A 26,868-nucleotide genomic window follows, 5' to 3' on the forward strand; every position below is an offset into this window, starting at 1 on the left:
GTGTGTGTGTGTGTGAGTGTGCAACCAGGCATCTAAACATGTGGTGGACCTCTGGGAATGTGCATCCATGCAGAGCAGGAGCAGGTTTAGTGTTACTTACTTAACTAAAGGCCTGTTTAACTTCTATTCTCTCATTTTATTTCATCTCGATGCTCAGCGGGAGGGAGCCACACACCAGCACAGCAAAAAGTTAAGAAAAGCACAATTTATTTAAACTCATGATGAAGACAGCAAGTGTAAAATATATGCATAGACATATGTGGGCATGTGAGGTTGTCACCACTTGACCAGCAAGTCATAAGAAAATACAGAACTTTAAAAGAAACGAAAACGAAATGGCAAAAAGCCCGTAATTGTCCCGACAACCTCAGACGACAAGTCTCTGACGTGACCGTGTGTTTGAGTGTGGCCTGGATTCCCTGCTGGACAGGGCTGAGGAAACAGGAGGCCTTTGAACAGGAGGTTACACAAGCATCCGTGTGGCTCCGCACACTCCCTACACCTTCCAGCGCTTTTATTTTCCTGTTTTTATGTACGAGAGCGGACAGGGACACGCTGTACACAGATGACCACACATCCACCCGGATAGCAGACACATACACACTAACCCTGCTGCGTCCGTCCACACACAACCTCGTCCTTTCCTTTTCACTGATCAGGATCGATGTGAATCTGTCCAAAGCACCGACCTCCTTCAGGGAACAAACGCTCCCTGACGGTGGATGTGAAACTGCGGAATGTGACTGTTTTTGGAGCTGAACATCTGGACAAACCTGTGAAAACCCATTAAATCACTTTCCAGTTCCACAACCATAGTCAACGCCAGAAAATGTGCGCCTTCGCGGGCGTCGTGACTCCGTCGGTGTGTGAGTCAAACTGCTCCTCAGCCTCATCAGACAGGAAGCTGTACCTAGCGATGGGCTGAGAACACAGGAAGTCAATATCAGCATGCCTGGAATTCCAGCATTGTGTTCTCGCTGCAGAGACAAGAAAGACTTCTGCGTCATTCCCGCCACAATACTCTCCTGATATAAATGTTTTACAGTAATGTTGCTTTGCAGTCTCATACATGCCTGCACAACAAATACTGTGTGTGTGTGTGTGTGACCAGTCCTGAGTCAGTCTCAGCTGTCAATCATGACCTTTCACCGCATTTTTATAGCATCAAATAACTAATTAAAACCAAACTTAGCAAATTACAGAAACGATCCATGAGTTAAATGTATTTGATACATACATTCACATTTTAGTTTGGTCCATGTCCTATCAACTAGCATGGGAAACGCAGAGTTTATGAGCAATGCTGCAGGCAGCCACCAGGGGGGCGTTCGAGGCGCTTTGGCTTGCCTTTTGGAGAACATGGATACCATGACATCACCAAATGCAACGAAGACAACGAGGCTGAAGTCCGCGAACGCAACAAGAGGTCCAAGAAAAGATCCACAAAGAAATCACACGGTCCACGGAAAGTTCCAAACACATCAGACGTCTCCTCAAAGGGTCCAAAAGGAAAGTCTCCTAACTTTAAGGTGGCTTTAACATGTGTTTTAAAACTCACAGTGATGATCCTGGTGCAACTTAAGAGCAGAAATAACACATATGTACATTCACATTGAAAACAAGGGCTAAACTCAGCTTTGTGCAAACAGGCATATTTTGTACAGTAAACATTCAGTTTACATAACTTAGCTTCTTATCTCAGCTGTGACACAGACATGACGTTTGAGGAACTAATAAAAACATATGACACTTCAACACAGATCTTAACTGTAACTTCACATGAGCGAAAAATCTGCCAAATAAATAGCAAAAATGGAAATGAGAATCTCAAACCCTGTCCCAGTGAAAATGACGAGCTTTGACATGATCCTGTTATTTTATCCTGACCTCTGTTTGAAGTTAGTTTGTGTTTCAAACTGACGTCAAACCCCTTAATTACAGGTTCAGCTCACTACTGCCCCCCATTGGTTGGACACTCTGATCTCAGGTCAGAGGAAGACAAATCTAAATAAATCCACTCTAATGTGCAACAGCCCAATGATCAACACATGTGATTCTGTTTGTTTCACATGGAAGCATGGGAAGTTAAAAGCCTTTAACATCAGAGGAAACCGCAGCTTGATAAATTGTTATTATCTGCAGATTAAAGCCCGATGGCTCCTTCTTCATGTGCTCCTCTGACATGTGGCAGGTCACTTTGCTCATGTGTGCTGTGGGAGGTGGCAGTACCCCGAGGGTTGTACACTGCCACCTTGAGGCCAGGGGGTGAAAGGTCCACGGGTGTAGCCCGGAGGTGGCTCCTTGCTGGTGGCCTCGCTGAGGTCAGGCTTATCTGACCCCGGCGTGGTGTCTGCCCTCTGTGGGTCCTGCTCCACGCTGTCCTGCCCGTGTGTGCTTGTGTTGACAACGCTGTTAGACACCAGGTCCTGTGTGGACCTGGAGACGCCGCGGTTGGGTAGAGACACGTAGCCGTCTCCGTTCTGGGTGAATTTCACAGGGGGGGGAAAGTCCTCTGATGAGGTCCTGTCGTCTTTCTCCAGACACTCGACCTCCTCCGACTTGTGGCCGGGCTCTGATCCCTGTCAGAAAGACACAGGTCAGTTGGAAAATCATTCAGTCACTTGCTAGACGTCATTTGAAAAATTGTAAGTTGCTATAAAGTATGGATTTCTTCCTACCAGCAAATCTATATGTGTTGAATTTAAGTAACATGTTTATTTATCTATTAATTTACACTGAATATTCCTATTTATTTATTTATGTCTAAATAGTATTAACTATCTTGTCATATATGGTTTTCTCTGCTCATATTCCAATATTTAACCCTTTCTTCCTATTAAAGCACTTAGTTAAAGTACTATATAAATAAAGTAAGTATTATTATTATTATTACATTTTTTATTTAGTTCATACAAAACCAAAGTGTCAAATGAGATGAGGAGTTTCTTATTAAGAAGGAAATCTTCTCATCCAACTCACAAAACTGTGAGTAAGTACTTTTCAGTACTTTTCATTTATTGGATAGAATTTCATCAGATCAATTGATACTAAACGACGAAGATACCGGACATAAAGATTTAATTAAATTAGGTTTCGTCTCGTCTTTTCTTTTTTCTTCTGTTTTATGTTGAGGACTGAAACCTGAGAGATGAGCCTGCTGAGCTGCTGACCTTGCAGAAGATGTACGGTCCACTGAAACTCATCTTCTCAGCAGGACTGGACAAGTCGTCACTGTTCCAGAAACCTTCGTCCGGCTCCAGCAGCTTTTCGTTAACTGTGGTGATCGGCACCAGGGAACCCAGTGAGGAGCTGCAGGGAGAGAAGGAGCAGAGAGTCAGTATCGCATCTCATATCTCATATCTTATCTTATCTTATCTTATCTCTTATCTCATCTCTTACCATTCCGATGTGTTGTCCAGTAGCACTTTGCAGATGGACGTGTCCTCAGTCTGCAGCGTCCAACTGGTAGCACACTGGCTCACAGAAAAGTACACAATGACTCACACGTCACCAAAAAAATTGGAATTAGAGATTAGATCTAAACTAGATTCATTACACCAGTCTCACCTTGATCTCACACAGGATGTTACTTTTGTGTGGAGAGGGAACGGACTCCACCCACAGGATGACCCTCCTGTTTGGGCAGGATACACAAGAGAGTTTTATTCAAAGTGAAACAATAAATTTAATGTTCAATGCTTTATTAAATGCCATGATCGGTATGGATAGTTAAACCTTTGTAGTCTCACTGGCTTCACGGGATTATGTTTAACATGTATTTGTTTGCACTGACTGTTCATTCTGGTAATCTCAGTGTGTTGGAGAAAGGACACAACACAAATACAGTCTGGACACATGTATATAAAATACCTTTGACAAGCTGGAATGGTGCAGTAGAGTGTGAAGAAGACCGTGACCGCAAACACACCGATGAGAACATATATCAAGGTGGTGAGGGACCAGGTTCCTGCCAGAGAACAGAACACAGAATAAATAACCATAATCCAAATTCAATAAATAGGTGAAATAAAACGTGTATCTCAGTGGTACCTGCGTGTGAAGTCCAGTCTACGGGATCGGTCCATTCAGACGGGATCCCCTCGTACCTGGAACCGTCTCCGGGGGCGACCAGGGACCTGACTTTGACCTGGTGGAGCTGGGACGGGGCCAGAGACGCTCCCTGGATGGTGAGGGACGTGGACCCCTCGGAAATGTTCAGCGGGGTGGAACATTCCTGAGGATTTAATAGATATAAAATCAAATTTAAAGGCAAACTAAATGCACTTCTACGATAAATGATGAATCATGAAATCATGCGACGTAGAAAAACTTGAGAAACATTAATTTATTGACCAGTTGAACAGTAATAATCAAGTGTTAAAGGTTTCTTACCTGATCCTGTGTTCTGTGGTAGCAGACCTGATAGGACAGTTTCAGTTTGGAAGCTGTGCTCGGTTCAGTCCATTCCACGATCCACTTGTTGTCTTTCTCTTTCACTCTCAGCTGCCGTGGCGGGTTGGGACGGACTGAGGACCAAGAGGTGAGACCTTGTCATTGGTCACATTAAGATTAAGGTCACACTTGTAAACTCATAAACTCTGTATAGACTGGGCAGACTGGATTTAATCAATTTAAGACTAGTATTAATTCATATTCATAATGCCCTTTTTTAAATATATATTTTCATATATGATGTACATATCTAATAAATGTATATATTCAATATATTTATATATCTATTATAATAAATATGAATACAAATATGTATCTATCTGTCTATCATGTTTTATCTTATCTTGCATGGTCATAAACAGACAGTGATGCAGTGCTGCCATTTAAACAGGAGGTGGCGTCACAGCTCTTCTGTTTGTCCTCCTGCAGCCTGTGTGTCTCTAACATCCTCCTCTCCTCCTCTCCTCCTCCTCCTCCTCCTCCTCCTCCTCCTCCTCTCCTCCTCCTCTCCTCTCCTCCTCTCCTCCTCCTCTCCTCCTCTCCCTCCTCTCCTCCTCCTCCTCTCCTCCTCTCCTCTCCTCTGTCTCGTGTCCACTCACTGTGCTGGTAGGCCTCAAACGTCCTGGCTGTGTGTGTTGGTAGGAGCTCCAGCAGCAGATGTGCAGGGTCTGTGCTGGTCAGTGAGCAGCTGTACCTCAGGGCCGTGCTGCTGCCCTCCGAGCTGACTGTTGGGTTCATGCAGCATCTCTCAGACCTGCAGGCAGGGATTAGAGTGAGTGAGCGACGGCCTCGCTCGGCCTCGACCGGGCGGCGTTGTCAACACTCGACTTACACTGCAGTGTGGCGGTGTCGACAGGCCAGCTGGTAGCTAATGAAGGGAGCCAGCTCTCTGCTCACCTCCCAGCTGCACATCACCTCCTTCTCTCCATGCAGCACACAATGCAAACTGGGAAACTGCCTAGTGTCTGAGGCCAGAGAGAAATGCACAGAGAGGGAAGATTAGAAATGTGAGGGACGGAGATGAGGAGCGAAACTTCGGTGGTTTTTCAGGAATGTCACGGTTGAGGCTAATTTGTGCACATGCAGGAAATGATTCATAGTTTTGCATGTTTTCTTTCCTGTGACTCACCTTCCTCAGTCTTCCAGGTCACCACCGGACTCCAGGAGCTCCACTGGCCCACGCTGGCCCGGGCCCTCACCCGGGCGTCGTACCTGCGACCGGGCAGCAACAGTTGCCTCTCGAGTTTCACGCTGGTGTTTGTGACTTCATCGGTCTGCAGAGAGAGGGAAGAAGGATGAATCCTGGATTACAAAATAATAAATTCAGGGTTAAGGATGAATCGTCTATGGTTTTATTGTTTCTGCTTCCAGCGCGTGTGGTGAAACACTCATTTTATATCAGCACATGGTTTAGCAACTAGCTAAAAGTGTGGATTAGGCAACAAATACATGTATTTGTTTTTAGCTAAATAAAGATGGACGACACATCCTCCACAGACCCAGAGTCTGAGCAGCAGGCTAACAATCGGGATGGAGGCACAGGTCACATTTCCCCCTTTCAAATTAAAACCAAACTTATCTGAAGGAAATGTAACATCAGTGTGATAAGAACAATCTAAAGTGACAGAAACGATCTTTGATAAAAATTTAATTGACGTGTTTTTGTTTGTTACAAGTCCGCTAACACGGAGGAGGCTGGGTTTATGAGCTATGCTGCAGCCGGCCACCAGGTGGCAGTTTGGATGCTTTGGCCTCACTTTTGTGGAGCTGTCATGTCGTCCATCTTTTTCTAAACAGTTTATGTTTGTATCCTGTTTCACTTGTTGACAAACTAACAAAGGCAGCATTTTATCAGGTGTCACTTCATGTGTCGCTCGGTCTCACACGTTGATGTGTGTGAATACTCTTCACACGCTGCTTCTCCTGCTCTGTTCTTCACCGCAGCTCAGACTCGACACGAGTATCCAGGTTTGAATAAGTTGAAACACCAGCAATTTCTTATCTTGGCGATAAACAACGTTTTCAGATGTTCAGAGAATACAATCGTCCTGTTGAAAAGAAGCTTTGACTAATCTGATTTCAACTTTCATGTGTGACGTTTCAATTGAAATCAAAGGTTTCAGAAATATTAGGACACACATTTGTAATTTCAAATCAAAGATGTGTTTTTTTAATGCTCACAGTCCAGTGGTCGTGTTGCTCTGGTCTGTAGCTGAGCTGGTAGCTGAGATTTCCGATCCAGGAGGAGGAGGAGGAGGAGGAGGAGGAGGAGGAGTAGGGACTGGACCAGCTGAGCCATCGGCCTCCGTCTCCTGGATCGTGTGCAGACAGATCCGCTGGTGGACGAGCTCTCACTGTACGAACCCAAACACAGAACCACATATATTCAGCTGCAGCGACGGTACCGACAGACTCTAATGTATTTGTCACACCTCTGACAGGCTGTAAACTCACAGTGCTGAGAGAGATCCAGAGGCTTGTGTGGGGCCGATGAACAAACAGTCTGCGTCTCGTTCTCGAGGAAGAAGACGGTGTGTTTGCCCCCGATGGAAAACGCACGAGTTTCATATCTACACTGGACGGTCCCGGGTTCATCTGGGCCTGGCGGACTGTACGGCTCACACAACTTCCTGCAAGGACACACAACTGAGTCTCTCCCGTTGTCTCACAATGATCCTTTTCACCATTTGTTCCCTCAGATGGTCTGTTTGGATTTTACCTGTTGTTTTCAGTTTGGAACCAAAGCTGCGGTGACGTGTCTCCGTGTTTCCTCCATCTGCAGTGGACGAAGGACTCGTAGTCGTTATGGCAACTTAAGGATTCCAGCAGTGGAGACTCTGGGCAGAGAGGGAGAACATTAGTATTTAGATTAGTGGGCGATGGCTAAAGTCCTGTGGTGTTGTGTTGGTCATTGTAAAAAAGAATCCATTACTTTTCAAAGTCATGCATTCAAGTAAAAGTGTTTGCATTACACTTTTTGTTAATGTGTTAATACATTGTTTCGTTATACTTTTGGGCAATTTAATACGTTTATAATGTAAATCAAACTTGAAACGAAAAAGTTCACTTTCTTGTGACATGATTGTAGAAAAACTTGGAAATATTCCTTCAATGTGCATTTTTCTATGTTTTTAAAGAAAATTTGAGGCTAAATGATCATTTGTTTTATTTTCAAGATGATTCCCTTCATAATATCTGGAAAATAAATAGCAAAATATTTTATTTCGGATAAACATAGTGTAGTAAAAATAACTTTAAATAACTTCCTCTCTGAAATCTGAGGGAGATAGAAGCAATGCAAGCAAACTACAAGTACTTCAAAGTAGTTTGCAGTATTTGAGTAAATGTACTTAGTTACATTCCATTATGTTCAAACCACAGACTGTATATAAAGATGAATGACATCATACAGCGCCCCAGAAGTGAAGCCAAAACATCTTGGTCAACACAACGATTGGTCGAGCAAGTGCGTGGGACCTTGAACCCTCCACGATTATTAATGCGCAGTATCTGGCAATATTTTGGCTTCATTTTCGTGCAGAGACTGTTGTTTTTTTTGCCTCCTGCCTCCCAAAGCATCCCGATTTATCTGAGCCATGAAGTTTTTAATCTGAAATATTCAAACTAAGCATCTGAAATGGGATCCTGCTGAGACGTACCGTTCGGTGAGCTGCTGCTCTCACGGACGCTGCAGCGATCTGGACCAGAGGGGAGAACCAGAAGAGGGAGCGCCGACCACAGCACGACCCAGAGGAGAGGCATCGTTTTTGGGGACAGGGAGCGTTAAGAGGCCGTTCTTTTCCGAGCTGCTCTCAGCAGGAGTGAAGTGAGTGCATTCATATCAACGAGACGTCTGTGGACGAGAGAGGGAGGCAATGTAAACACAGAGAGAGAGAGAGACCGACTCAGACCAGTGAAGAAATGAGTCATGGCAGCAGAAACAGAAACTTCTGCTTTGAGTGTTGTGGTCACCCCCCCCCATCCGCCTGCTTCTTATCTTTCTCTCTCAGGTGTCATTGGCCCTGATAAATACAAAAATATATACAACAAACACAAAAACACACACACACAAACACACACATGCAAATTACCTTAAATAAAATAAGTTTGAGTGATCACTTGTTTTTTACGCCTCCGCTTAAATATACGGCCACTTTCTGATATCTCTCAAATTCTATTTTCATGACATTATGTGAAAATTAACGTGAAAAGACAAATAAGTTTAAAGGAAAGAGGAGAAAAGTAAAAGAATGGGTCAGATTGTGTCAGTGCACTGAGCCAAAAGGGGATTTTCAGGGTCACTCATGCGCAACTGACTCCACTTCTGCCATTTAGCTTCTGTTTACAGTAGGTGTAGGGAAACCACCACCAGAACAATGTGAGAATCCAACATTAAAACTGAAAGCAAACGACGAGCAGGTTTGACTGTGATATTCCCAAACATGTGCACAAGTCTGCGAAATGACAGTGTGCATCCGAGAAGACACAAAGAAATCTGTGTTTCATGAAAGAGCACAACTGGTTTCTTTCAACCTGGCGTCCTGGCTGAACACCTCCGCTAGAGAGGGGATGTTTTCGCCCGACCTCTGAATCGATTCCCATAAAACGTATTGGAAAGCTGGGACGTGGACCAAGGACGAATCCAGTCCATTTTGTTATTAATCTCGACAAAGGTTAAATATTGCGAAATAGGGAGTTAATCTTTTAGGGTTCTCACACATCTTTTACAAATTTCGCAAAAGAAATAACTCATGGACCATTGAGGAAACTGATATCTATGATGACGTCTGCGTTTATCTGCTCATGGAAATTCGCTGTAATTGATGTAATATCTGAGTCAAAGGAAGTCAATGTGTCAGACATCTTGATTTCATCCTCTCAACACATTTCATCATCAGCTCTATGGAAGACCACACAGCAAGTCCAGCGCTGTTTGGATTAATATTCCAGAGAGAACAATCGAAAAGAATCATTTTAAATCTTTGAATAACAAAATCACGATGACAAATCCTGATAACTACAACATACACACAATTCCAAGCTGTGGGACACTTTTAATTTAAGGAATATAGACGTGAACAATTCCACACAACTCTCAGCCCTTGAACACCCGTGTCTTGATCTCAGCCCTGACCCACAGAATCAGAAAATCTCCCTCTTACCACAGCCTGAAAAAAACCAACTCTGCCTTTCGCCATCCGTCAGTCTGCCTCCACTGCTTCCTTCTCGTCAGCCGGCTCCTCGCCAACGCTGTCGAGAAGTCAGTGGGAGTTTCTTCTGTGACGAGGTCCGTTTCCCCTTTTCTGTCCACACTGACACCAAATGTCACTTTATCACACCGTCAGCCGTTTTTCATCCGCAGGCTGCAGAATGTCTTTTCCAATGAAAATGCATTTACATACTGAAGTGACCGCTGAGGCGCAGACTCTGGGTCAGATCTGGGGTCATTTAGAGAGGCCGGAAACAATGTGTCCAGGAATGTACAGTCTACTTTTGAGATAGTTCCCCGTAATTATTTTACAGCATAGAAAGTTTAATTTCATATCATAGCGTGAACCTATAAATCTAAAATTGATTTAAAGTTTAGTCTATTTAATAGGCTATTAGTGCTGTCCAATTTTTTTACATATCTGCAGTTCAATGTTGTTATGTAATATTTAATAATTCAATTAAAAAATGTCACTGCACCAATAGCCTATCATCTGCAGTTTAATGTTGTTGAAATACGAGTTTTGAAATGATGTTTATCTGTCGGTAAATCATGTTAGATTTTAGAAAAGAGGAAGAACTCTCTTTAGAGGTCTCTCTGCTCTGAGACTGGTCCTGGTTTGACTCTTATGAGACGCACTACATTTTCAACAGGTTTTATTTCCTCTCTTCAAACTGTCAGCTTTGTGTTGCTGGTTGTTATTAATTTTAAAAATGACACAGGCATCGAAATACAGACCTTCAAGCAAAAGAAAATTCCACAATTAAAAGCTACTTTGTGAATGAAAACGAGCTTTGACTCCATCTGCACTTGTCTGCACTTCAAACTGAAAAGCCGACTCACGTCCTCATTATTGTCACGTATTGTTATTCACACCTCTGAGATCACGTCCTCTTTCTGTTTCTCTGCAGCTCTGAGACTTAACACTTCAATCTGAGCTAAGTTTATGACGAAGGACGATACAATGATCTGCCAATTAAACATTTTGGAACAACTTTAAGAATTATTTTAAGTATTTTCACCCACAAATAAAAGTTAGTTTTTTTCATAAATGAAGTTGGCAATTGTGTTAATGTAACATATTAACTTTAAGTTCTGTGAGAAAACCCAAACTAGATACAGTCTTAAAAAACATTGATAGAACCAACATTGTTGCACAAGCGGCTCAACACAAAGAGTGGCCCCTCATTTCTGTGTTTGTGTGTGTTATTATTTTAAGTTGTCGGTGTCAGCACTTCACAAGTGGGTTTATTGTGAGTCCAGTGGAAGCGGGTGACTCTAGAATAGCTTCTGTCTCGAGAGACTTCCAGATGAAAAAGAAGAAGGAAACCTCCCTTGTTCCTCTGAAACAAAAAGGAACTCACCAATCAACCGTCAGCTGATATCTACAGAGCAGCTGCTCGAGGTTTGTTGGTGTCAAAGTCAAAACCAGCTCACCAGCTTATGTTCTCTTATTTTGCAAAGGAAAGTTTCAAGCGATATAAACAACATAAAATTGACTTTGACCCATGATACGTCTCAGGACAGATCACATGTAGATGTGACTCACAGGTCTCATTGGGTCGCTCTGCTTTTTCTTTCATTATAAAGGGTTCAGGTTTACATGCACAGCACAAATTTAATCAAGTACAATTACTTGTTAAACGTACTTAACTACGTTTTTCAAATATATTTACTTTAATTAAGTAGATTTATTTTCAGGCACATTTACTTTTACTCACTTTACATATATATTTCCTTTCCTCCTCTGACATCTGCAGAGCGGCATCCTGTTCCGCAGTGTTGGCAAATTCATTTCACACTCGCCTTTGTTAAGCAGAAGTCTTTACTCCTCAGGGGCCATTTTTTCACATTACAGCTTTTCGGTTGGTGAAATCCGAGGCTGTTAAGACTGTTTACTGACATAATAGTTTGTGCATTGCTTTTAAACTTCGTCTGGTCATTTTAAATTAAGGATTTGGCGCCCCCCCTCTGCTGCTGTCCGAGTTTGCGTCTAAATCGTGTCACATCTGCATGAAATGTTTCACGCTGATTCGGTCACATGAGAAATCCATGTCACTGCTCATATCTAAAAGTTCTTCGTCAGCCCACGTCATCCTAAATTGTGATTCGAGATATTGAGAATTTTGGTCCCATAGATTTTTTTATGCTACTTTAAAAAGTGAGACACGTAATGAGGCCTTACTAAAGATGGATGTGCACCTTTAAACACGGATTTGTGATCATTACAGGTGCAAATGAGATTTTTACAGTTGTGAACACGTATGGGGGACAGATGACTGAGACTAAAGTGCACGTGACTGATTTACATACGTGCACACGTTCAGATCTCAGAGCATAATGTGCATGATGCTGTTTTTTCGGGTGGAATTCTGCATTTCCCCTCAGCGAGAGGAATCTCATCTGTGAACACTCGTCGCTCTCGCAGCTGAAAACCAGTAACTGAAGGCCGGCGGAGTGATTCCCACAGAAAAGACAAACTGGACCCAGCGTCTGGAAAAATGATTGGTTTGGGAAGGGATTTTTTATTCTCATGTTAAATCAAACAGACTCGGCTGTGCTTCCCGGATAGGAAAAAAATATAAATTACCCAATTAAAACAATACGATTTTAATTACCCGGAGAAAGAAAAAATCGGTGCTAATGGTATTTATACGCAGCGTGATCCGAATGATTGGACCAGTTGTTGTTGACTAAGGGTGCAGCGCTCACCAGCGCACAGCCATCATCCTGCTGCTTTACAATGAAATACTCTCCGAGGCTAATGAGAATGTAATGTAAATTAATGAGATCAATAGTGAGTGTGTGAGACGAGGAATGGGGGGGAGGAGAGTCAATTACTGGTTCTGTTTATTAAGAGACGTATACAAGTCCAATAAGAATACATTATGGTAATTATAAAGTAGTATATGTGCTTTTAATCTGGGCAGAGTGCTGTGAGCTGATAAACAGCCAGAGGAGGCATATCTGTCCCGTCCACACACACACACACACACACACACACACACACACACACACACACACACACACACACACACACACACACACACACACACACACACACACACACACACACACACACACACACACACACACACACTCCTTGTTCCCGGTATCACTTGAGAACAGACAGAAGCAAAAGTGAAGCCAGGAATCACGTCAGTGCATGTGAGCGATGCAGTCACTTCCCTTATGGCTCCTCAAATTCTCCCCCAGAGGAGAGAGGTTTCGATGCAAAGAGGCTGAATCGTTTGTTGCAGTGCGCTCACTTCCTGGTTTCAGAGACAGAAGTGGTGTCTCTCGGTCTGGTCAGGCCTGTTAAATCTGCAGCTCCTGGAGGAGACAGAAATGCAGCAGCGTGTGAGGTGGGAGAGCTGCGCCTGCATCCCTCTCTCTCTCTCTCTCTCCCCCCCTCCCTCTCTCTCTCTCTCTTGCTGCCCATCTCTCATGCACTCCATTTATTTTACAAACACAAAATCCATGCACACACAATGTACACACACACACACACACACACACACACACACACAAAGTGATTTCCCTGAGAGTCTCACAGGGGTGATTCCCATGGTGCAGCACATTAGTATGTGGAAAACAACACATTACAGACGAGGCCTTGAGGCATTTAACAGTTTTCTCTCTCCAGCTCTGTGTGTTTTTTTCTCGTGAGCAGCGACTGCCACTGACAGTAATGTGTTTAAACAGCTGAGTAAAGCTTTCTCTTTTCATTTTCTCCATTTGCCAGGGAGACAACAGGACATGGGATCAAGCTCTGCATTGGCACGCCTCCATGTTGCTGGAGTGTCTTTGCCTTGGCCAAAATCATTTCCTCTTCAGCTCCACACATGTCGACTGCAGCGGATCCAAACCTCTGACTCTGAATCCAGAAAGAGGTTTTCAGATGCATCACATCATCATGGCTGCTTCAATAACCCTCAGGGCCAACGAAGATGAAGATGAGATTTGATCTCTAATCTAAGGTCACTGCCTTCTTCTTTTTCTCTAAACCATATCCAGAAGGTTCTTTACCAGCCGCTGCTCATCACCAGCAGAGCCATGTACATATGCACAAAGAAAATACACAAGAAACTCCCCACATTTCAACAAGTTTAATTAGTTTAACTGACTGAGTTCTTGTTTGAAAATTCAGCGATGATGCACAAGAGGACAAACAAAACAACTGCAAACTCTTAAATAACCACTAAATGACCACACAGAGACACAAGATGAGACTACAGAGAAAAGCACAAAGCAGAAAACCCACAATTGCAAAGAAAAACATCATCACACAGAAGAAGTCTAATGACAAAAACATGCAAACAACCACAAAGAGAGACAAGAAGGGATACAAGATGTGCACAAAGACACACAATCACTACAAAAACAAAACGAGAGAATATAACTGTTAATTATAATATATATATATAATCTGTTAATTGTCATTTACTTACTTCTTTTTGTTGAAATGTGGAGATCTTAATCTCAACCCACAGTAGCACTATTGTAAATGTATTTATTATATTATATATGTTTTAATTTTAACCTTCAGACAAACATTGAACAACAAATAAAATGTTATCTTTCCTAAGGAATCGTAGAACAAACACTTAGCTGGAGGTAAAATGAAGAATATTTTCCCACGACAACGGAGCTGCTGAGATAAACCTGCACATCTGGATCCTCGGATTCCATCTTGTACCTCTTAGCACATTTACACACAGATAAAGGGTTAAAGTTAGGTACGTTAAGTTTAATGGGTGGAAATTACATCTGTAATGTTGCTGCTTATTCAAATCCAGAACATTATTCCACATCACATCTGGGAGCCCTTCTGGCATCACAGCTCTAGTCCCATATCTTTGCTGTGTATTTGTCTGTGTGTGTGTTGTTTTATGTGTTGCAGTTTTGGATACGAAGCGTGTTTACGTTCTTGTATGAGCTTTTGTGCGCCACAGAGAAAAGGCTCCAAAGGGACGACAAATACTTTCAAACACAAAGCAACAACAAAGAGACACAGAACTCTGCAGGGAAAGACAAAATGAGCAGAATAATATACAAAACGACGACTAAGAGAAACAAAACAACATCAAAAAGACGACAAAGAGACGACAAAGGACCACAGAGAAAAGCAAAACGATGACAACCATCATTGTGAGTCTCTTGCAGTGCGGGTGTGTGGAAGAGGTGGAGGCCTCTTCACAACCGCACATCAACGTTAAGTGTTTTTCACTGTACATGTGACCACACACTTTCCCGAATGGCTCCTAAAAGATTAGCGGATTTCCACAATACCCTCATCCTCCATTCGGTCTTGTCTTTCTTCGCTCTTCTCTTCGCCATCCTTTCATCCCTGAGTGACTCCAGCCACAGGTCAACCTCCCTCTTCACTTCTTCACGCGTCCTGTCTCCATCACTCCATCTTTTCCTAAGCGTGTCTGAGTTCATGATGCATTGATAAATTATTCTTGATATATAAATGATTCATTTGATTTAAGGTGAAATCGATCAATCACGTTTTATTTGCGTAGCTCCATATTCACAAATCTCAATTTGTCTCGTGGGGCTGAACAAGGTGCGACATCCTCTGTTCTTAACCCTCAACCCGAGTGAAGAAAAACTACCAAAATAAACCACATGTACAGAGCACATCAACAAAATAGGTTACTTCAGGTCTGGAATTCAAGCAGACAGTCATGGGACCTTTAAAACCAACCCTGAGACCTTTTGAGGGACTTTCCAAGAACTTTGAACCTGGGCCAACGAGGTATTTCTCCAATCTATAAAATGTCTTTGAGCGTCACTTTCACTTCTGTGCCACGTGTCTTAAAGCTTGCAGAGATGCTTTGTACCGTGTTTCTTCATATTGTGTGTTTTCATATGGTGTTTGCAGACGAGAGATGCACCAGAGAGACGAGACACGCCCGAGCAACAATCGCCCATCTCAAACGCTCGACCTGCGTCTGTGTTGCTGTGCAGAGAACTACACCCTGTTTCCTTTCGTCTCCAGCATCTCACAGAAATCATTCAGCTCCTCTCTCCTCTTTGCCTCTTGCCACTCTCCCTCTCCTCCTCTCTCCCGCAGACGTCCGTCCGCCACCTCCGGTAAGTTATTGCTCCGAAGTTAATTGCAGTATCTGAGCTGGAACACACCAGCGCAGGATTGGATTACAGTGTGACTTGATGGACGGAAGGACATTTTCGCTGCTCTGAAATTGATTGTATCCAGGGACCGCCGGCCTGTGACAGCTTGACATGAGTTGTACTTGTATTTTTTGGGGGGGTCGACGCTGTAACAGGCTACTGGAGGAAAGTGGAATGAAATCTGATGGGTTCACTTCTTCTTTTTTCCCAACGAATCAGATCATGAACATACTGTGTTTCTGGGTTTCCTCTCTTCCCCTTTGCCTTACTTCTCTTCTCACTCACCTCGGGTCACATCCTCCTTTATTCCTCATTCCTCACCTCCACCAATCTTTCCCTTCCTTCTTCTCGGTCTCTGCATCCTTCTCCTTCCTTCCTCACCCCTCTCTCCAACTTTCCTCTCTCTCCATTCCCTGCAGTCCCCCCTCCTCCTCTTCCTCCTCCTCCTCCTCCTCCTCCCATCAAACATCATACAATCCCCTCCTATCCCAATCCAGCGCACCCTCGCTCTCTCCCTCTCCCTTTATCTCTCCCTCCCTCTCTCTTTCTCCCCTTCATCTCACCTCCAGCCAGCCAGAGCTCCCTCCTCCTCCTCCTCCTCCTCTTCCTCCTCTTGGATCACACAGCCCGCCTGCTTTCGTTCACTTTCTCTTCTTCCTCTCTCTCACTCTCTCTTCAAAACCTCTCACTCTCTCCACTGTCTCCTGTCTTTTATCTCTCTTTCTGTCTCTTTCTCCCCGTCTGTCCTCCTCTTCTCTTCAGCTGCCAGGAGCTCGCAGACTCTTCGCTCTTCCTTCAACCAGTGAGGACACAGAAGCACTCGGGACGAAGACTCTGTCGCTGGAGGTAAGTGTCTGTGTGTGTCTGTGAGTGTGTGTCTGTGAGTGTGTGTGAGTGTGTGTAAGTGTGTGTTGGACATTCACCTTACCTGCATCAGCTGAATAAGACAGATGTTCTGCAGCAAATGGAAAAGTGGCAGTACGATGAAAAATGTGAAAGGGGGACAAACTGTTATAGATGATGATGGTGATGAAGATGATGATGGTGGTGATGATGATGGTGTAAAGTGAGAGAAAAGAATGGAAAAGAAAAAGCTACTGGGATGCAGCAGTCACATTCGACTGCATCAAACCAGACAAAAAAAGAGTCTGAGAGAGTTGAAGAAGAAAAGAGAAGAATAGAAAAGATAAAACAAACCATCACATTAATAATGAACAGCCGACGGAGAGAGAGAGAGAAATATTCAAAGTCGAGGAGGAAAAAAAAAAACGAGAACTGGATGCTGATGTTCTTCTGCTGTGGCGGCTGCCTCCTCCTCCTCCTCCTCCTTCTCTTCCTCCTCCTCTCCCGTAAAAATCCCATTCACAAACAGGACCTGAAAACAGGGGATGGTGATTGGTTCCCCGTGCGCTGTGTGTATGTGTGTGTCTGTGTGTGTGTGTGAAATACAGATAGAGGTGCATGTGCTCGGTGTGCTCGTGTGTGGCTCATGCTCAGGCTTTTCAGAGGACCTGAATGAAACTGCAGGTTGCGCGTTTGCTTCCGCGTTATTATCTCTAACACACAGTCCGTGCCACACAATGATGCAGAGACGCTGAGTGATGGACGGAGACACACAATGAGGTTTTGGTGCATTTGAAATCTGTGAGTCCAGTTTCCCGTTGGCTCAGGATAACGTCACGGCGACACACAGATGTGGTCACAGTCTGGGGTGTGAGTGGTGATTGTGCACCAGACTTCAAGTCATCTCCTTTGCCTCCTAACCATTTCTCCCTCATTGCGTCATCCTCAGTGCCGTTCCAGATTGTCACTGCCGGCACCGGCTCAATCTCACCGCCTCCATCAACCCTCCTAGATTAACAGCTGTCCAAACCACGACGGTCTCCTGCTTCTGCCGTGGTGGTCAATTAGAAAGGGACATTTGTTTGGGCACGTTGAAGGACAGGGAGGTGATGAAGAAGGGAGAGAGAAGGAGGTGAGACAGGGAGGAGGAGGAGGAGGGGGGGAAGTTCGGAGACCGTCTCAGGTTACGAAGACAGATAAAGGTGGTTGGAAGGATAAATTGTCTTGAAAAATGGGAAAAGAAATGTGCAGAATAAGCTTGACGGTGAAAAAGTGTCATACAATGATGATATAAATGAAAATAAGCCGTGTTGGGATGTTAAAAACTACTAATGTCAAATAAATCTGTGTATTATCAAAGAAAGCATATAAATAGAGAAAAACTGTGGGCCCATAATCAAACCTTGAGGTACACCGCAAGTAGATTAATGGACACAAAATGATTTTCTACAGAAAAATGCCAGTCTGAAAGATTGGATATGAACCATCTTCTTTCCAGGTCAATAACAAGCAGAACACTATATAATGCAGCCTATAGAATAACCATCTACACCCCCCTCTGGACCTCTGCCCATACAATGTTAAACCCGCACATCGTACGTCATCATAAACTCTGGCACCAAATCCCCATTAGATATAAAAGTCAGGCTTGATGCATGGTAGCGTAACTTCTCCTGATTTCACAGGATTTCAGTGATTTAACGAGCGCGGAGCTCCGTGGAGCGTGAAATACCCAGGTGTGATATGGTGCCCCTGCGGGGGGGGGGAGACCGCACAATGTGGCTATGGGAGAGATAATGGTTTTGCGCATCTGTGTGTGATTCAGAAGACGGAGGACAGGAAGAGGGACAGGTGGGAGAATAAAGACGAGGCGGGGGAGCTGTGCTCTGCAGGTCTGTGCGGTATTGAAGCTGTTGTGCGTAAGAAAGTTTGAAGGAGGAATTTAGGACCAGTGTCAGAGGGACTGGGACAAGTGGACGAGGAGAGTGTGTGTGTGTGTGTGTGTGTGTGTATTGACAATGTGTGCTGATTATTAAAGCCTCTGATTAACTGCAGGAGATGGAGTGCTGCTAAATTCTGGTTTGAGGAGGCTCTTGTGGCCTCTCAGCCGAGATGAAGCAAATGAGTATTCATCTGTGTCTCCTCCACACTGACATGGTATCAAATCTTGAATATTCATGCTGCGTTTGTGTCAGGTGGAGAAAATAGTTGTCAGCGACCAAACGGACAACCTAAGTTTGAAAATAAATATAAAACACACACAAACACAGTAACTGTACATGTATTGTCGCACCGCAACACAAAACACAAAGAAAATAGCAGCACCGGTGGTTGTTATTCATATATGTATATACACAGTGTGTTTGTGTGTATTGTTGGGAAGCCTGTCTTTTGTTCTGTTTCTGTTTTTCTCCGCTGGCAGTCTATTTTCACTCCTGTTTATTGTGTAGAGATTGTGAGCGTGAGTAGGATGGAAAACTGCCAGTGAGTGGACTGGAATGGGGAAAGCAATTTCGCCAGGAAATTTGGATGTGAGGTTGTTTTGTATGGTTCCGTGATCGTAGGTGAGGGAGCATCAGGAACTTGTTTTTCTTTGGTAGTCATCACTCCCATTATCTTTTTCCTTTAAACTTAAATCTTTCGTCAGCGTTAATCTTCCTCTCCTCATTCTGCACGTCCACCACCACCTGCGAGCTGACGTACGACTGTGAGATACGTTGGGATTGCTGAGCATATGGTCCCTCCACAGCTTCTCCAGCACTTGAGGAGAGGTTGTCTGGATAATTAAAACATCGTTCCAGGCCACGGGACAGAGGACGCTCACAGAGAACTCGCAGAGAACTCGCATTTGCGCAGATTTTGTCATGAAAAGCACAATTAACCCGGGCGTTCAGGGCCCCTGTTAGAAGGCTTTAATTAAAAGGTATAATAAAAGAGCGTTAAGAAGAGGACAAACGGGGTATGATGCACATGTTTCCACTCCCCCAACAACACAAGACAGTCACAACCACACAACACGCACGTTAACACATGCCCCTGATGGCGTGATGGCCCTAAACAGAAGGCAGATCGGCAGACAGGTTCTCTGTGTCTGGTGAGTCTTCACTGCCAAGGTCAAGGACAGATGTTGTGTGAGGCGGCCGGCATCTGGGGAGTGCTCGACGGTCTCACCGATACGCAGGCTGATCAGTGAGCAACGTGCCTGATGCTGCCGAGCAGGGCTTATTAACATTGTGTGTGTGTGAGTGTGTGTGTGTGTGTGTGTGTGTGTGTGTGTATGCCTGCAGACACGTGTGTGCATATGTATGTGACAGTTGGGATGCGTGTGGAGCGTCCTGCTAATGTGGAATTATGAGCATCAACAATGACCAAGAGGCATCGGATCTTCTGGTTTGACGAATATTGTAATAAGTGATCGCACTGTAGCGTTGTGTGTGTGTGTGTGTGCGTGTGCGAAGTCGTATGAAGGTGTTGCACATTATCACCATGAACAAAAAGGTCTCAGGTGTTATGCTGCCCTTGGACGGCCAAAATTGCAAAACCCGCATTAGTTTAAATGCCTTTGGTTTATGGGTGTTCTTCCTCTTTCTTTTTACACTGCAGATTATCTCTCTCATGCAGCAGATGCACACACACACACACACACACACACACACACACACACACACACACACACACACACACACACACACACACACACACACACACACACAAGCAGATATGGTTAAAGAGTAACTCAGCTTTTTTGCAAATGTTCTGTAGGCAAATCACGTCTTCTTTCCCCCGGAGGGAGAACTTGGGTCCAAAGGTTGTTTGAGCTATTTGAAGGATTGGACGTGTTTCTATGCACAGCGGTGTCAGAAGTGTGAGTATTTTTACCGAGGTCAATAAGTCCACGCTAACTTTAGACTGTCACCGAGGTCAGCGCGGTGCAACAGGAGCCAGCCCATTTCCAATTAGGAAACCCACGACCTCTTAAATGAGATCATTAACGAGGCCCCGGTCAGGTGGGAGAGAGGACGAGCAAAAATGGATGAAGACTTTTCTTATTTTAGAGCTTGGGCGTTTTTTTTTTTAGTAAGATTAAAAAGGGATGATGATGATGTGACCCATTTTGTCAAAGCCACTTAAAGCCTCTATCTTCAGGGAACAAAGTGATGGTATAAATAGATTCACACTGCTCCTTAAGCAGCGAATTGTCTTACGGTCAAATTTACTCGGTCAACAAATGTAACGTTGGGTTTTGTAGATCACAGGAGAAATATAAAGTCTAATAACATATGTCATTAAAAGCCTGAATGAGACAGTCCACCCATCACTGACAGCAGAGGATCTATGAATATTACACATCAGCACCTTAATGTATTCCACTAATACTCTACACCATTACATGGAAAATAGCACGAGAGGGGTCTATTAAAGGAATAGAGAATATATCTTTTAGAGATATTTTGGGAAACATCTTCTTCTTCTTCTTCTTCTTCTTCTTCTTCTTCTTCTTCTTCTTCTTCTTCTTCTTCTTCTTCTTCTTCTTCTTTACTTGAGCGACAACACCCTCATGTGCGCAACGGAAAAAATGTCCAGACCCAATTTTCCGCTCTCTTGTACTTCATGACTGAACCCAACCATACAGACATGAGTGATCTACATCCATCTTCTCATCTGATCGCACCTATTCATCAAAATGACAAACCATCCCAACCAATATTCAACTGTTTCTCCCATTAATAACGTATTCGACTGAATCCGGATTGTTCAAATGGAGTGAGTGGTTCTTGGCTCCCAGTGCAACAGGAGAGACAAAGTGGGAAAAGCCCTGCGGTGCCCTGTATGCAAAGCACGGTTATCTTAAAACTGCTCAAGCTAATGTGGAGCAACGAAGTGTCACTGGTCCGATAGAACTGCATTATCCTCCCCTCGGAGTGAATGACAGCTCATCTGAATGGCAGAGATTAGGCCAGATGAGCTGCGGAGCTTTGGTCTCGCAGAGCCGCATTCGTTGTGAACAATATCCATCAATCCCTCTTGAGTGTCAAATCCCAGGCCACGTCCCGCCCCTCAGGAACAAAGGCCAGGACGGTGATGGTGGAGAACTCTTCCTTCCATTTATCACTTTCTTACTTCCATGACCTTCATTTCCAATCCCGGACTCTACGTTTCATTTAATCCTTTTCCCCTCATCCGTTCTCTCTCTTCCCTTCCTCCATCCCTTCATTATCGGCCGCTCTCTGCTACTTGATTCCTTAATGAAAGTTTCCCAAAAGAGTGAGGGGCTGAGGATTTGGATCCTTCCATCCACAGACCCAACACCGAAGACCTCCTCTCTCCTTCTCTGTCTCGCCCATTGGTGCAAACAAACAGATTTCAATTGATAGTTCAAAGTTAATGGAACAATGCAAACGGCTGTAATAGCATCACAAATTGAGGTGAAGCCGGCTCGGGCGAGTTTAGCAGAAAAAACTGAACGTCTTCGCAAGCGCACACTATGTTTTTCGCTATTTTCCCAAGCTGCAACCCTGAAGTTATAATCCGCCCTCCCTGCACGGCAGTCTGATATGTTTAGAAACCTGTGGGTACCTGATTAAAACTCAAATAGAGTTTTGCGTCGCAGAGTGAATTTGCAATAACAGACCCGTCAAACACTCGGTGGAGTTGAAGGCATTAAACACTTTGTCTCAGCCTCACAGATCGAAATGCAGACTGTTTCTGTGAAGTGAAAATACTTTGCATTGTTTTTTCCTCCCTGGCTGTTATTTGAGGGGTGTGTGCCGAGATGCACGACAAATAAAATAAGTAAAATAAATACGTTGCTGTACGTGAGAATGAAAATGTCCAAGTCAGAAGCTCCGGACAATCTCAGGAGTTTTTCCTACCAGCTTCGTTGTTAAAACTACAAAATAGATAATGTCCGAATGAGCTCATGTGAGAATACAGCAGGATATTTGTCCGGAGGATTCACAGCGAGCGAATGAGGACGAACGCGAAACTGAAAAACCAAAATCTAGAATAAAGACATTTCAGGATTAAATAGAGGAGCCATAGACGGAGACGTCCACTTGGAGAGACAACCAGATTGGAGACATTTTAACCGACGCCCGTGTCAATGTGCTGTAAAACATAAACACGTGATTTCTGCAGTGGAATGAACACGTTACCTCCAAAGTCTGGACTCCATTGTCCGGACATTTTCTGGAATTCGTGTGAGAAAATGTCTCTGTACAATTTGTTTGTTATTCCGAGGAGGCAACAGGAAGCTGTAGCAGTGTGATACACTGTACTTCACTTGAACAGAAGATCTATGCTCATTGGATTAGATTGGATCTTTAACACCTATCTGTCTCTGCACCTGTATCTTCTGGAAGTGCCCTCATATAGACGTGTGCAGCACTTCTCTGTTCTCTTTCTGCAGCTGTAACTCAGTTCTCTCTCTCTCTCTTTGTGGCTTCATGAGTGACTGCACATTTCTTTCCTCGATGTGAATGTGCATATTCCGTCCTCAAACACCACCCCCCCTCCCCGCCCTGCCTCCAGCCCATTTTCCATCCTGGCCTCGACAAACAGGCCCGAGGGCAGTCCCGAGCACTTGAGTGTGGACCGGGCATCGGCGACAGAGGGGGAGCGGGTGTGTGTGGTGCATGCCCCCTCTCCGAGTGTGTGCGAGCAGTCAAGTGTGAGCTCCCACTGCTGCAAGGTCAGTGGGACGCTATCCTCCCATCTCGCTCTGTCTCGCAGCACTGCGGGAACCGCTGTCAGTGACAAGAGGGTATCAGCTGTTGCCGCCGCCGTTGACCAGGCATCACTGCCGGGGTTATGGATACAGGGCAGGGAACACATACTGGCACAAACTGGCATCCGAGCGCACACACTCACGCGTGTGCTCATTGCTCACTCACACAGAGACGGAGTCACGTGCGCACACACACAAACACACACAGCACGCCACCAGCGCCTCCCGCGGGTGTATCGATGAGGACTCGAGTTGCGATGTCTCAGACTCTGCTAAACGCATCATTAACCAACTGTGGGGATACACTGAGCGACTATATTTAGACCGTACTAAACAACCACCAGCAAGCGCAGTGCAGACGTATCGTGTGTCAATATACAAACCACTCGTGTAATGAGGCACAAAATTAGACGGATGAATAACACGCTACGAGATGAATGCATGATTACAAGTAGCAGCAGAAGTGAAGATCTCCACATGAGAAGTGTTTCGCCCTTTTGACTCAAGGTCAAACTCTCGTCCTTAAGAGGAAATCTGCCGACACTGTTGGCAAATGTCCCCAAACGACCGCCTTTACGTCTAATGAATTTAACCAGACTTCAAACTGTGACTTTAACAACCCCTCCTCTCCTCTCTGCTTCTTTTTCTCCCCTCTCCCTCCCTCCCTCCCTCCTCGCAAATCACAGACATGGTCTGGAATACAAATTGAGTTTTTCCTTTCTTTATTTGGGAAGTCCATAATGCTGTAGGGCCGGGGGAGGATAGGAGATGGGGAGCGAACGTGTCCCGCCAAAAGAAAAGCCAGGCGACAATGAGGTGGTGTAAAGCTGCTCTGCAGACAAAAAGACGAGGGGGGACAAAGAGAGGTGGAAACAGAGACACGCCGAGAGGGAGAGAATATGTGGAGATACACGAGCAGATAGAAAGACAAAAGGAAGGATGCAGATAAAGGAGGGGGGGGCACTTGAGCTGCGTTTCAAAGATTCATGATTTTGCTCCAACCAATAATGTCACTTATCCTCAGAAGCTGCACCGAACTAATTGGGAAGTTGATCCTCAGCGAGATCGACTGCATGTGTGTGACCCTCTCACACGGCGACGAGTCAATGATCAGATCAAAAATATAGATCAGATAGACTGTTATCTGTAGGATGTAGGAGGTATAAGGTCGCAGGTGTATTTGAATTTTAAGACGTGTAATAAAGCTGGAATTAATTTTTTAAAAGTTTGCCAGATGTGGTGAACTGGGCAGATACTTTACCTTGCTTCATCTTTAGGAAATCTCCTCCTTGCTATGAGAGTTGCAAGTAACAAAAAAAATAACTGATAAATAAAACCTACGGCCAAACTGTCAATCAAAAACCATGCCCACAGATTGAATTCTCCAACTATGGTCTCTGGATTCGCTGTCTCCTGTCGCCAGTAGTTAATTTATCTTATTTCCACCTGTCACCTTGGCCTATGTGTGATTTGTTAAGTTGTAGTTACACTCGCTGCAGGCTACACAGTGTAGGTTTTGATTTATAGGTTTATTTCACCCATTGACTGCAGTGTTTTCAGTGTTTTGCAGCATCTCACACCAAAAATACAAAGATAAATCGACTTATCACCATGCAAACCTTTGAGGAAGCTTTTGATTGAGACCTTCAGTAATTTCACATTGCACTTAATTAAAGAAACGAGTTGCAGATTGAAAAAAGAAGCAGCAAAATCTTTCTCCCTAGTGTGGGTAACACTCGTAAAAAAGAAATGTTCAGGAAACATTCAGAGAATATCTGACAGCAGCTATAATTGAGTAGAAAGACTTAATGTGCAGGAACAAGCATCTGTCTGCAGCGTCTCCGAGCAGGACAAAGAAAGTTGTCGCTGTTCATGTCAAACACAAAAAACCTGCTGTGATGCAGATCTGTGGCGCAGACGAAGACGTCTTTCTTTCTTGTCCTGTGGCTCCTGCAGACAGAACGTGAGTCCATCAACCCTCATTAAAATCAACAGGAACAATCCAGCCTGCCACTCTCCTCGTGGACGGGAGGTTAAACTCTGTCAGCGCCTCACTCGAGCTGCACCGGGCGACGAGACGGAAAAGAGCACGTGATTGTGGATTCACGATCGCTGCACCGAAAACTTTTCTCGTGACTCTTTCTGACCCCCATTTACCGAGGGCTCAACCATTTTTGTGTGGCAGTCACAGTTTACACAAACACTCTGTGGCACCATCAGCGTCTGTCCCGTTTGATTTAGAGTCTTCCCCTAAAGCAAAACCTGGCCACACTGAACCCCATCACTTTACAGCAGCTGAAGGGAAAAAATTGGCCCTTACATCACACTGCTGTGAGCCGGTCGGGCATGACGAGGACTGCAGTACTTTCAGAACACGCACACACACACACACACACACACACACACACACACACACACACACACACACACACACACACACACACACACACACACAGTGGCTACATCGCACTTTAAAGACACTTAAGCTCGTTAACGTTCTCTAACAAACGGCATCTTCAACAAACAACATTCAATAACATGGACAAATTACAGTGTTGGAAAGTTTGCATAATAAAAATGAGTAAGAGCATCAGTTATTTCACTGTGATGCTCTTTTTCTTTTTTCCATCGCATGAATCCATCAAACAGAGAAATGTTAATGCACGTGCCATTTGATTTCTAGTATATCTGCATCTGTTACATTTGTGAGTGATTTGACTCTTCTAGTGTGTGTGTGTGTGTGTGTGGGTGTGTGTGGGTGGGTAAATGTGTGTGTGCAGTATGTGTGTCGTTTTTTTCATTTGCATGTGTGAAGATGTGAAAGTGGCCTGAATCCTGCCTATTTGAATGTGCACATATGCAGTAGCTGCTCTGTAAGAGTGCCTGCAGTGTGTGTGTGTGTGTGTGTGTGTGTGTGTAGTGTGTGTGTGAGTGCCTGCAGTGTGTGTGTGTGTTTTGGCAGCAGCCCGGCCTCCAGGCTCTCTGTCTTGTAATGCCGAAGAATAGTGACGTGCAGCCTGCGGGGCGGCCACACCGCTCACGGAGAACACACGATCACACAAACGTTCCAACGCCAAAGTCTTGGTCAACTGTGTGATTTTAGTCATTCTGTTGGCGAAGTACAAGCTTCTTTTCACGTTAGTAGTTTGTTCGTTAGCAGAATTATGCAAAAACGACTCAACCAATTGCCATGAAATTTTGTTTAGGGATGCAGCACGACCCAAGGAGGAAGCCATTAGATGCACTTGTGTCCGTCCTGGGAGAGGGATCCCTCACATGTGACTCTCTCTGAGGTTTCTCCCCCTGTTAATAACAAGCAGCTTTTAGATGTGTGTGTGCAGAGACCAGCTGAGATTCACTCCTGTTGTTAAAACACACACTCAGGAGGTGAGGAGCGGACCACAGGTGAAAAGTGCAACCGCCCCCCCCCCACGTTTACCTTTGATTTCCTATTTATGTCTGCAGGAAGATTGCAGGTGACATAACTTATTGTGTC

The 26,868-nt window shown here is 44.4% G+C and overlaps 2 protein-coding genes across 2 annotated transcripts in view; one reads left to right on the forward strand and one right to left on the reverse strand.

Moving 5' to 3' along the window:
* Positions 1-185: 185 nt before the first annotated feature.
* csf2rb (colony stimulating factor 2 receptor subunit beta) lies at positions 186-9,715 on the reverse strand. The gene is made up of 15 exons (XM_035181782.2): positions 9,615-9,715; positions 8,112-8,305; positions 7,172-7,289; positions 6,907-7,082; positions 6,634-6,806; positions 5,582-5,726; positions 5,285-5,417; positions 5,052-5,206; positions 4,393-4,526; positions 4,051-4,234; positions 3,871-3,967; positions 3,568-3,634; positions 3,400-3,473; positions 3,171-3,309; positions 186-2,579 (listed from the first exon to the last, which is right to left on the reverse strand). Exons 2-15 carry the CDS (start codon positions 8,212-8,214, stop codon positions 2,202-2,204), a joined length of 2,076 nt encoding a protein of 691 aa, XP_035037673.2. The 5' UTR covers positions 8,215-8,305; positions 9,615-9,715; the 3' UTR covers positions 186-2,201.
* A 6,526-nt stretch (positions 9,716-16,241) lies between these two features.
* Positions 16,242-26,868, forward strand: part of pvalb6 (parvalbumin 6) — a 31,890-nt gene continuing 21,263 nt past the window's right edge. Inside the window, exon 1 of the mRNA XM_035181840.2 lies at positions 16,242-16,648. The gene's annotated coding sequence lies outside the window, so the exon portion shown is untranslated. The remainder of the gene's footprint in view (positions 16,649-26,868) is intronic.

This window comes from Hippoglossus stenolepis, chromosome 16 (genome assembly GCF_022539355.2).
Source record: "Hippoglossus stenolepis isolate QCI-W04-F060 chromosome 16, HSTE1.2, whole genome shotgun sequence".
Lineage (NCBI taxonomy): Eukaryota > Metazoa > Chordata > Actinopteri > Pleuronectiformes > Pleuronectidae > Hippoglossus > Hippoglossus stenolepis.